The sequence below is a fragment of the Rhipicephalus microplus genome, chromosome 10 (assembly GCF_043290135.1).
Source record: "Rhipicephalus microplus isolate Deutch F79 chromosome 10, USDA_Rmic, whole genome shotgun sequence".
NCBI classification, from domain to species: domain Eukaryota; kingdom Metazoa; phylum Arthropoda; class Arachnida; order Ixodida; family Ixodidae; genus Rhipicephalus; species Rhipicephalus microplus.
This window is the reverse complement of record NC_134709.1, coordinates 92968750-92981427: the sequence shown is the minus strand read 5'-3', so window position 1 is coordinate 92981427 and position 12678 is coordinate 92968750. Positions and strand designations below refer to the sequence as shown.

Genomic DNA, 12678 nt, shown 5'->3' with positions numbered 1-12678 from the left:
TTTTACTGCCACACACTTTACATCAAAGGAATCCATAAAGTCTTTAGCTGTGCATCCTGGAGTCTTCCCGACTGCCATTCGGTTGCCTCGTGGCGTTACAGAGTAGGTTGGAGTAACCAGTGAGCATTTGACAGCTACAGGGGTCAAGAAACTTGTCTAGAATTCCGTAATGGCACGTCCAAGCACTCTCTGGCGATCTCTTCATATATATATAGTTATTGACAGCCCACACTTAAACATTTAGCCTTGGCGTGTTTGCATGTGCGAACATTTCGGCTCCTTCAAACTACTAACAATCAGAAAAGGCAGTCAGCGCAGTCAAAGCCACGCCTTTTGGTGTTTTAGACAAATACGCTGATCATAACTGGTACTGTATGACGTTACACATGGCAACACACGACTCGCCACTAAGGCGAGCACTCGCTCTGGTCTCTTGCCTCAGTGATCCGAAGGTCGCCGGACGCAGTCCGAGGCGGCAGAATTTTCGATGGAGGCAAATATGTTTTGAGACACATGTGTTGGGATTCAGTATGAGCTCCAGGCAGCCGAAATTACCGCAGCCCTTCACAACGGCGTCCTTCATATTCTGATCTGCTTTTGGGATTATAAACTCTGGACAAATTTTAGTATTCAGCCGACTTGCGACGAGGTGTGAATTGGTGCAACTCAGAAGAAAATGGCGTACCGCGGCGCAATGGATCAAACTATAAATTAAGCCGCCAAGGTAACAAACTAGGCAGCGTGGATGACGACCACAAAGTGCAAAATCGTTTGAAATAATGCAAGCGAACCATGATGTAAACCAAACGCATCTTTTTTTTTTAACCCATGACGTCAAGCTCGCTTGACAAGACGTAGCCATTTACTGTGTCTTTAGAAGCCGATTGCTTTAGCAATGACGTCATCATATGAGACATTTGCCTTGGGTCACGTGAACCCGAGCTGTTGAGGTGCAAATAGGCTCTCCCATGAAGGACAAGGATAAGGTGCTTATGAAGTGGGGTGGGGGGCAATCGCTCAAGCACAACTAGCAAACTTTGCACGTAAGGGCGTGGTGGCAAGCGCTGGCGCACGCTGTCTCTACAGGCATTACTAGAAGGCTCACAAGCTTGTACCTGGAGCGCTTTCTTCGTGTGCAGAGGACTGATTGCGAGCGCTGGCACGCACTGTCTAGAAGGCTAAAAAACATGTGATTTTAACGCTTGCTTAGTGTGCTGAGGACTCATTACACAAAAAGTGTTTAGCTTCTAGAGAACCCTTCAACCAGCATATGTAGAAATTTGATGCACACGAGTAAGCTTCCAGGCTTACATCATATGAAATTCCATTTTGATGCTATCAGTTTTATTGATTCACACTTTCGTCAAAAAGTTTGTTCTGTTGGAAAGTCGTTTTCTGTCTTCACCTGTAATTACTTCGGAACAACATCAATAAATGCTGGATCAGTTTTATATCTTCCGTTGTGCGCTTTCTTCAATGGTCTAATTACACGAAAATCGCTTGCAGCACCGTTAGGAGTGTATCGTGGGTTTTTAGGCCATTCTAGTCTTCTGTAATGCTTTCTGGCTTCTATGGCTCGTTCACCACAGTGAGTGCGAGCGTTATCTTGCTGGAGGAAGATAGCTTTCGCCATTTTCCGTGATTTTTCAATGTATTTGTGTGTTTCAGATTATTAGTTCGCAACACACCAAAATAGTCCTCAGTGTTCACTTTAATGCCTTTTAGGGTGTAAAGAACGCGATGACAGCTCTCATGTTCTATATATGGTAATAATAATATTGCTAGCTGGTGGTGAACACAATGGTTTCTTAACCTCTGATAGGGCTCAGTGCTTCAAAACTATGCTGACAGCCTTACTAGCCAGTTCATGAGGATTTACTCAAGATATGATTTTCCCAGCAAAATTTACCCGTGAGGATTTCTCCAGTAATTGCAAAAACACACCTCTGGTGGTGATAATGTGCCGCATGTTGATGAGAGAGGTGGTGATGTGTATGAGAAAGTGATCACTGAAAATATTTTCAGCAGACACGTGCCAGTGAAAAGGAAGGGAACTCCGAGAGAACGTGAGATCCGGTGTAGTGGAACGCTGTGAAACAGTGCCCGCTCGAGTAGGGGTGTCAGGAGTATTAAGAAGGGTGAGATGGCGTTCCCGGGCGAGGCAGTGTAGAAGGCGACCTGGTTTGAGTGTTTGGGGGTAACCCCAGAGCCTACGAAATGCTCGGCCTCTAAATTTGGCTGAATATAAGTCTATTACTACTACTACATGATGAGAGATGTCCAACACTATGGCCTTATCTTTTTTCGGTAATTCATTAGCACAACCTTGCCAACAATTAATCGGATCATGTAATGCAAGACAGAAAACATTGAAGCTTAGCTTATTTGTACACTGCTGGTGATTACTTGCAGTATGATTCATGTTTTCTGGTACTGCATGGGTGCTTTCCATGGCTTCGGAGCTAACGAATCTTCTTTTTTACTTGTTTTTCTGTAGCCTCATATACGTGAATATTTGTGGCATAGCAAATAAATGAAAGACAAAAATATGGTAGGGGCTGTTTTTTGTGAGATTATCTAGAATACCTGTGTGCCACAAAGAATGTTGTACCCATATTTGTTTAGGGGCAGTGTTTCTTTCTTTCTTTATGTCCATGACATGTGGTTTCTCTTATAGTACATGAAGCGGAAAAGTACCTGCTGTTGTTCTGGTCAGCATCTGAAAAATGTTTTATATTAAAGCGTGACCAAGGTAAGTGTCACATGAAGCTGTTTGTTTTACTAGTAAATTATTCTATAGTGTTTATCCTTGGTAGAGCTCACATTGATCTAATGAAGTACACATTGTAGAGGTGCGTCTTCAAAATAGTTGCTTGCTGAGCGCATGCATTCAGCCCTTGATTATAGATATGTATTGTAATATTCTCACGCGAAGGCTCCCATCTCGTACAAAGAAAAAATAATTCAATTGTTCTTGCCTCAAACAACAAAAATACTGTAGTTTAAACGTATTGAAATAAGAGATAAATCTAGAGATTAGCCAAATGCTACTTCTGACATCTTAAAAAACAACCACATTTTTCAATGCACTGAGACGACTCAAAACGATTGCAGGCTAAAAATATTATGCAATAAATAAAACGATTGGAAACCTGTCATTCACACCCTCACTCAATACGAGCAGTAATGTTGGCATGGCAGCCTGCTACGATGGTTTAGAGGTTAAAGTCCTCGACTGTTGAACCGAAAGCCTTTGTATCATATGTCTGCCGTGGTGGCAGAATTTTCAAAAGAGCCGTAAATTGCTGAGTGCCGTGAGCTTACATTTAGGTGAGAATTCAAGAACGTAAGGTGGTCGAAATTTTTTCACCAGTCCACGACAGCACCTGTCATAATCGTATCTTCGTTTCGAGGCATTGAACTGCCAGAATCGTTTTCAGGTTGGGATGACAAACGTAGCTTCATAGTAATGTTTTATGTCATAGTACTAGTAATAGACTTTTATTTCAGCCGTAATCTAAAAGCTGACAATTTCTTTCCACGTCCATGACCAGTCTACGCTGTTCTCAACACGCAGCGTTCCACCAGTAACCAGACACTCGAAAGTAACATAAGTTCAAGCGTCTTTTGTGGACACAGGCCGTCCCATTAGCCCGTTGCAGGCCTCTTTTCATCATTCACCCAGTGTCTTGGAGCAATCGGTCGGTGATTACGTCAGTTTGTGATTTCCTCCTATTGAAAAGTACCAGCGTCATGACAGCCACACCGAAAAAATTGTGGCGCCACTGATATTATTTTCTGGTGAATACTCACAGAACCAAAGCTGTTCTAAATGGTATAATGTATGAACTCACTGACCAGTTCGAAATGCCTGGATATTAGGCAAGCGGTGCCGTAGTTTTCCATTGCTGCGATCGTACAAAAAATTGAAATGATGAAACTGGCTACGTATCCTCGTACTTTGCTACGAAAGAGGTTGAATGACAATAGTTCTCTTTTTTTAAGGCACTGCGCCATTTAGAATGAAATTGAAGAAACGATTCTTTAGGACACAGAGTCACTTGAAGGTTAGACCATCGGGTTGATTTCTTTGAAGCCCCTGAATTTTCAGCGAAATGTAAAAACCACCCATTCTCAGCGCAGCATAATATGCGCTTTCGTCTCTATATCTACGTATATATATTTCCTAAATATTGGTGTCATCGATTGGTGGAAATCGAAGCGGCGGACTAACTCTGCGACGGAGCACTTCACTCTGGCGGAGGACAACAGAAGTAAATGTACCAATAGAACACACGAACTCCCTCTTGAGCAAATGGCAGGGTCCAAACGAAACGCGATGCGCGCGTCTCTCTTCGTGCTTGCGTGGGCACGCAGGGCACAGCGACACTACGCCAGCAAAACATGAGGTCGAACACGAGGCGCAACTGACGCTACCAGCGTTTGCTGGCGCACACTTCGTTGTCACCGTTTCAAGGCACAGGCCCTTTTGACTTCACGTCGAATTCGCCGATTTTTGCGTAGTAGGAATCGTTGCTCCGTGGAGTGGATCTCACGAAGGAGCTGCTCCAGACCTGCCAATGGAACATACAGGGAGGACTTTCAATCTGCCAATGAAATAAACTTGTTACGAATAGAGCAGAAGGAAGTATTACCGGAAGTGCTCCGAATCTGTCAAAGAATGACACCATAAGTGTATACATTGACTAATATTCACGTATTATTATTGTAACTCAAGCATGAAAAATATTCGTGTTTTTATTGGCCATGTTCACATTTACGAACGCAGTCAGCAGATCGAGGTGGGCGGGCTTTGAACATTGGGTTAAAGGGCCAGTCAAGAGCTCAGAAAAGTGCAGGATAAGCTCGAGCATTTTTCCTAGGCGGGACTCGTCGATCGGCGACGCGATCGGCGACGTGACGTAGCACGAAGCTCGTCGATTGGTCTAAACCAGCTGTAAATAAAGAGTAATTTAATCAATAAAGAGTAAAGAGTTGACGTCACTGTGTGTGAAAGAAGGTTGGACAGGTGTACGAAAGATGCGCGAGCTTTTACTACGCGTTCCGGAGCCTGTTGACTGGCCCTCTAAACACTCACTGAGTAGCTTGTCACAGACAGATTGATTTGATATGCGGGGTTTGAAGTCCCAAAATTACCATAAGAATAGAAGAGACGCCGTTGTGGAGGGCTCCGGAAATTTCGACCACCTGGGGTTCTTTAACGTGCACCCAAATCTGAGCACATGAACCTACAAATTTCCGCCTCCATTGGAAATGGAGCCGCTGCAGCCGGGAGCTTCGAATGCACCATAAGCGGAGAAAGAATGCACTAATTCGAATGCACCATAAGCGGAGCAAGAATGTAACGGCTTTTACATCATATTTTTAGTGTCGCCACTCTAATACTCCATACAATGTAGCCATGACATTTGATGTCATGACAATGTAGCCATGACATCATTGTATACTCCATACAATGTAGCCATGACAAATGATGTCATGACAATGTAGCCATGACATCATTTTCAATCAACACGTCCCCGGAATGCTACCGAAGGCTTTGTGTTGAGAATTTTGGGGATGTGAAATCTTGTCATGCAATTTAGGTATTATGATATATTATTATTTGACAAGACATGTGAGTGAGCATTAGCATTTGTGTTGGAATAAATATAAACAGACTTGCACATAAGGAAAGGAAGAGAGAAAGAAATAGAATTTATTCACAGAAAGGTAGAGAGGTCGGTCTGCGCTATAGTTTGCTCTGGCCTGCTACTCTACACTAGGGAAGGGTGACTGGGGAGTGAAAGAGTGAGGAATGACGATTGTAATGTAGAGGGATGATATGTTCCTATTAGGCTGGGTAAATCTACTGACGTGCATCCAGTCCAGTGGCTTCTAAGAATGCGATGACGGCTTGTATAACCACGTGTGTGCTGCTGGCGTGAGGCCAAGGACCTAGCACAACCACATCCGTTAATGGTCGACTAATATATCTGCCAATCGAAGTAATCAATTGCTGACGTCCACTTGCATATGCTGGACAGTCGCAAAATATATGTTCGAGTGCTTCTGGCAACAGGCAGTGACCACAATTGGTACCTATGTCATTACAGCCAATCAAGTGGGTGTAACGTCTCGTGTAAGCCACACCGAGGCGAATGCGGTGGATAATGCATGAGATGCTTCACTTTAACTTGTGAGGCATACGGAACTTCATTTCCGGGTGTCATTTGTGCAGCCGCTTGTGCTGGTGTTCTGGTTTCTGCCAGTGCTCTAAGATGAAGTAGCGCATTACGCGTCGAAGTAGGATGTTAGTATCTTGTCGGGAAAAGGCGATGCACACTTCCGGGGAACTAATTAAAGCTCTCTTAGCTTCAGCATCCGCATCTTCATTGCTTATTATGCCACAATGAGCAGGTATCCATTGAAATGTTTCATGATGTCCATTTTTTGTAGCAATGCTAAGAATCTCTGCAATTTCGATCAATAAAGTATGATACAGACCTTGCCTCATGAAGCAATTGACGATTTGAAGAGCAGCTTTGGCATCGCACAGTATTGTCCATTTACGAGTGAGTTCTGTCGACATGAAACGTATTGCCTCCCGAATAGCAATAAGTTCCGCGGCTGTTGATGTGGTCTTGTGATCTATCTTGAAACGTCGAGCTATCTTCATCTGCAAGATGACGAAGGCTGCGGCGTAGGTATGCGACGTGGTAGATCCACCCGTATATACGTGCGCCACACCGTCGTACATAGTATAAATGTGCAGCAGTGTAAGTTGCTTTAGGCTGATCGATGATACAAGGGGCTTCTTCATAATCCCAGGAATCTGAAGTATGACAAGTGGTCTACGCAGAAGCCACGAAGGTGTCTCAGGAAAACGCGGGGGAGAGAAACTTGGTGATATGACGCTCTCGAGCCGCGATATAGCTCTTGAATAACTGCAGTCTTGGTGGCTGGTACGTAGCGCTGATAGGGGATGTTGCCTGTTTCGAGTCAACAGGCGAAGGTAGACTTGAAGAGGCTCGCAATGCACATATACTTTGATTGGACAAGCCCGAGCTTCGGCGAGAGTTCCCTTGAATGGTGTGCATTGAGGTAAGCCCAAACATAAGTGCAACCCTTGAGTTTTGATGCTTTCTAGCGTGCTCGCACAGCTGGGCTTCATGCTTGAAAGCACGGGCATGCTGTATCGTAAGTACCCTACGAATAAAGATTGGTACAGTTGCAGGAGAGCTGCCTTCGAAGGGCTCCATCTTGGTCCGGCCATCACCCGAAGAACGTGGACAAAACTCTTGAGCTTTGACTTCAAGGCTGTGACGTGTTTTGACCACGACAGATTCCGTTCGAGGATAACACCCAGGAATTTGTGTTGCGCAACAGCAGGAATTTCCGTCCCTTTCACAGTTAGTGGGTATCTTGTCGTTTGTTTTCGTGTAATACAAGCACTGCGAATTTTTCAGTTCACAGTGCGAGACCCTGACGACGTAGGTACCTTGCTGTGATGGTCACTGCACGTTGCAGTCGAGCACGCAGTTGGGGGCGCGTAGCTCCAGAAGCCCAGATGCAGATGTCGTCCGCATATGTGCTCACCTTCACCGTGTCAGGAAGTTCTGTAGCAACTCCAATCAAGGTGATGTTAAAAAGTGTCGAACTGAGAACACTTACTTGGGGAACACCACGGTGAATGTTATAATGGTCTGTATCTCCATCGCTTGTTGACATATACACGGTACAGTCGCTAAGGTAGCTCACGATCCATGCATACAGTCATCCGCCGATTTCTAGATCCTCAAGCTCATCAAGCATGGCATAATGTAAGACATTGTTGTAGGCACCTTTAATGTCAAGAAAAACAGCAGCCACTAATCTGCCTCGACATCAGTCCTTTTCAACATCATAGACCACGTTGATGACCCCGTCAATGGCTGATCGGCCTCTCCTAAAGTTGTCATAGAACATTTTGGTTTCTACCCTTACTTTATTCAAACACAACACTTTCAATACCTTTTTAGGACAATCAACTTTTCTATACTACCAACCAAGTGAATGACTGGCTTTTATTTCAATAGCTAGTTATCTGCTAGTGGACTACTTTTGCAGCAAACAAAAAGACCCTTAAAAATATTAGAAAACGGTGCCATGAAACATTAGAAAGTGTAAAATAAATAACATCAATTGAAGTTCAAAAAGACAAGCCTAATTAAGTCTTTCTTTGCAGAAAACAGTTGTGAACAATTCACCTGGGACTCAAGGCTATCAAAACCAACTAGTCAGTGTGACAAAATGTTCCGGGAAAATTGTGGTGCTGTGATGCCCAAGGTTTCCACACGAAGCTGTCCTAAGCGATAAGCACTCTGTATTTGTTTCAATAGCCTATGCTGTTGAATGTTTATGAAAGGAAATAAAGTTGCAAGTTTTGATGCTTCTAGAAAAGCACTCCATGCACATGCCCATAATACGGCGACTCACGAATTCACAACACAACCATGTACCTGAATTGTTGTTGGTCTTAGGCGGAACACAAGCTTACAGAAAGAGATAAATCATTTTCATAGAAGTGTATAGTATAACATCGCACGCAGTGGGAAAGTGGAATAGGCGTGAGTAGGAATCTTTTGAGGTTCCGCAAAATGAAAGGACAAACCAATATGAAAAAAACATAGCATAACCATGTATCTTCTTGCACAGGTGTCACTCAGACTCCGATTCACGAAAAACTATTATAAACGAACTCACTCGGGCTATACAGCGCACTAGCTATAGGACGAAAACTAGGAGGAAAAGAACAGCAGGGAGATTAACTAGACTATAGAGAACCATTTTGCCACCCTGCGCATGGGAGGGGGATGAGGGGGATGAAAGAGAGGAGAGAGGGAAGAGAGAAAAACACAGCACTATAAGCAGCACACGTGTGCAATCTCAGTTATAGTCCAGCCTTGTCTTTCGTGGTGTGTGACATTGCTGTTACAGTGCTTGTTCTAGTCCGTGCCACGTAGAAGTTTCAACATTACTTTTGTCGCCTTCTCTTGGAATGTATTCTTTCGGAAACTTGAAAAAATGGTGTCCACAGACACTTGGCTGTTCTCGATGCGCACAACAACAGACGCCAGTGACTGTCTCTGGATGTTATACATCGGACAGTCGCACAAAATGTGGTGTAGCGCCTCTTCGCAACGACAAGTATCGCAGAGAGCGTTGTCGACCATTCCTATGATAAGTGAATAGGATTTCGTAAATGCCCGCCCTAGCCATAAGCGATGAAAAAGGATAGCTTCTCTTCGGTGGAGCCCATTAGGCATGTGGAGAGCCATCAAAGAGGACAGGTGGTGTTGAGATTTATCTGGCTGGTCTGTTTGCTTGCGGGGCACCGTAGTGAAAGCGTGATTTCACGCACTAGCCGTCGAAGATTACTGGCAGCATCGGTCCACGAAAGTGGCTTCTTCTCGTGTAGCTTCAAGAGTTGTCCGTGCGGAAATATCGGCATGTTCGTTTCCTATGACGCCGCACTGACTTGGAAGCCTTTCTCGTGTGTAATGTGGAGAAGGCATCTAATTTCGAAAACAAGCTGTTCGTACGGCCTGCGACGCAGTGCTGAGAGCACAGGTTGTAGAACAGCTCTTGCTTCGCTAAAAATCGACCATTGTTGCAGCGGCTCACGATTGACCACACAAAGTGCAGCGCGCAAAGCAGCTAGTTCCGCTGCTGTAGACGCCGTGAAGAGTTCAGTCCTAAAGTTGATGGTCTTGCTGGGACAACTACTGCAGCGGACAAACATTGGCGGTTTGTGAAGCTGTCAGTATACATGTACACTGTCTGAATATTTCTCGCGCAAAAGAAGCACAGACAGTTGTTTCAGCACGGGCGATGAAAGCTCAGATTTTCTCTTGATCCCTGGTGCATTAAAATGCACATTGGGTTGAATAAGACGCCAAGTGGTATCGATGGTTTAGATGCAGGAGTGAAGCCCAAGGAAAGTTTCTCGTTGTACTTCACAATCATCTTAGCGAACGACGATTGACGCCTCTCGGAAGGCAACAGTGAAAGGTTATGACAGGGAGCACGTGCAAAGTGTCTGATGTGTGTGTTCTCAAGACTTCGACAGCAATGTGAGTTTGTATTGCATAGTCACCAGCAATTGCAATTGTTCCCGTTTTTGACGTACATCTTGGCCCTCTCAGTGCTTGGGCTTGTACTGCCTGTAGGACACAAAGGTTGGTCTTGCAGGTATTGCTCAGCACGGGCAAGTTATATCCCAAGAAACCGAGAAACAGGGCTCTGTAGAGTTCCATCATTTTGTCTACTGACACCCCTCACGTCTTTCCTGCTAGGAACTTGAACAATAGGGAAAGGCGCTTTTTAACATAGTGCTTTTTATGTTAAAAAGCGCTAAAAGGCGCCTATGTTAAAAAGCGCTAAAAGGCGCTTTTTAACATAGGCCACATGCGGACTCTAACGGAGGTCGCTATCAGTAATGATACCCAAAAACCGACAAGTTCTGGCTTAAGAAATGGGCCACCCACCAATTGAGATGACATAACAGATCATTGTCTTGCGTGTGGAGGCCACCAGTGCGCATTTTTCTGGTAATATGCTGAGACTTTTTTAACAAGTATTTGGAAATCATAGTTGCTGCTCTTTAAAGCGGAGCACGTATCTGAGGACGTGTGACTGCCGAACTCCAGACACAGATGTCGTCTGCGTATATCAAGATTTCAATGCTACTTGACAAGTATTCAGCAAGGCCAATAAGGGCAAGATTCAATAACGTCGGGCTAATAACTCCACCTACGACCACCTCTGGAAGTACAGCGTCGCGTAGTAAGGCCGTCTTCTGTTAACACAAAGAATGACCTTGCAGACAGGTAACTCGAAATCCCCCAAAACACTCTACCACCAAGGCCAACCAAGGCAAGAGCATCCGAAATGACCTCATGTAGTACAATATCATACGCGCCTTTCACATCAAGTAACAAAGCGGTATATAATCCCTTACGAGATTTTTCGTGCTGATTTTACGAAACAATATCAACAAGACTGTCAATAGAAGAGTGATCGCGTCGGAAACCAGCCAGGGAATTCAGATAAATCTTGCAGTATTGAAGAAACCACTCCAGGCTGCCAAGTATCATTCTTTCCATTATATTTCCTACGCAGCTGGCTAGCACTATTAGGCAGTAGTGAGCGAACTTGAGTGGGGATTCGCCCTGCTTCAAGATGGGCACCAAGTGGCTTACTTTCCAGTCACCAGGAACACTAACACCCTACCATATGATGTTGTAAAGGCTCAACAGTTCTCTCCTTGCACGTTCCCCAAGGTTGCATGAGGCTCGGTAGGAAATACTATCTGGACCCGGAGAAGTTGAACGCCTGCAGAGAGCTAGTGCCGCCTCGAGCTCCTCAATTGGAAAAGGGAGGTCCATGTGGTAGTCACGGGAACGGAGGACGTCACCTCTCACTGGAGAATCTGGACTAGTGGCTTGGGTGGCGATCCGAGCACAGAAATCTTCTGCAACATTGATGTCTTGCCGCCCTTGAAAAAGCGCGGGCGCTTTGAATTGAAAACGCTGTTCCCTAGGGTGACGCAGACCTTGCACGGTTTTCGAAATGTGTGAGAGTGGCTTGCGATGATCTAGTGACTGGGAAAACGTTGTACATTGTTTCAACGCTAATCTATTCATGCGCCGCTGAATCTTCTTTTGCATTCTCTTGGCTTCCCCAAGATCGTGAATTCATTTCGTGCGCCGATATTGACACTCCGTTCAGTGTCGAAGTGCTCGAAGTTGCTCTAACTCTATGTCAAAGTCGTTTCGTGCGAAAGATATCGTCTTCCTGCGACTTTTAAAGCAAAAGATATATATGGGTGGAAGAAACAAAAAACTGTTCGGCAATGGTGACACGCGAGGTATCCATTGGCTGTGCTATGAGGTATGTTGTGCGCAGAGTCTTACCTGTCACTGCAGGATTATGACTCGCCTAGAGTGGTACCTCGAGCACCACGAGGTATACCCTGATGCTATGACGCGCTTTCGGCGTGGGCGGTCCGCAATTGATGACGTTATTGACCTGGTCTCGTCTGGGCAACATAAAAAAAGACTGAACAACGCCGCTTTTCTGCGGCGTTGTTCTTGGACGTGAAATGTGCATACAATAATGTATCACAAGAAGCCATCCTGGATGTCATGCAAAATTTTTAGTTAGAGGGTGGGGTTTACCAAGCATGGACAGCTATTTGAAAGGCAGAACTCTCTCTGTACAGACGTAGAATGCCACAACAACGCATCTTGCATACGTCTTGGTGTGCCTCAAGGTGGTGTTTTTAGCCCCACACCTTTCAATCTAGCGCTCCTCGGCCTGGTTGACACACTTGCAGGATCAGTCGATCTATCAATATATGCAGGTGCATCTACATCTGGGCGTCAGGCGTAGCACACCTTCATTTGCGTGCCTGGCTACAGAGAGCGCCTTCACTAGCGACAAAGCATCTGGAAGAACGGGGACTAGGGCTGTGTTCAGAGAAGTGCTCGCTTATAGCATTCACGCATAAGGTGATGAGCCAATATGTTATTAAAATCAACAAACACACGAACAACTACGTGAAAACCCACCGATTCCTCGAAGTCATTGTTGATTGCGACCTCTATTGGAGCCCTCACATCGCCCACAAGAAAA

The 12678-nt window shown here is 44.9% G+C and overlaps 1 protein-coding gene across 1 annotated transcript in view; it reads left to right on the top strand.

The window, feature by feature from the left end:
* LOC142774481 (uncharacterized) overlaps nucleotides 1-8442 on the top strand; it is a 66325-nt gene extending 57883 nt beyond the window's left edge. Inside the window, exons 4-5 of the mRNA XM_075874822.1 lie at nucleotides 2678-2752; nucleotides 8228-8442. Coding sequence (XP_075730937.1) covers nucleotides 2678-2752; nucleotides 8228-8358 — 206 coding nt within the window. The 3' untranslated portion in view covers nucleotides 8359-8442. The remainder of the gene's footprint in view (nucleotides 1-2677; nucleotides 2753-8227) is intronic.
* Nucleotides 8443-12678: the final 4236 nt, after the last annotated feature.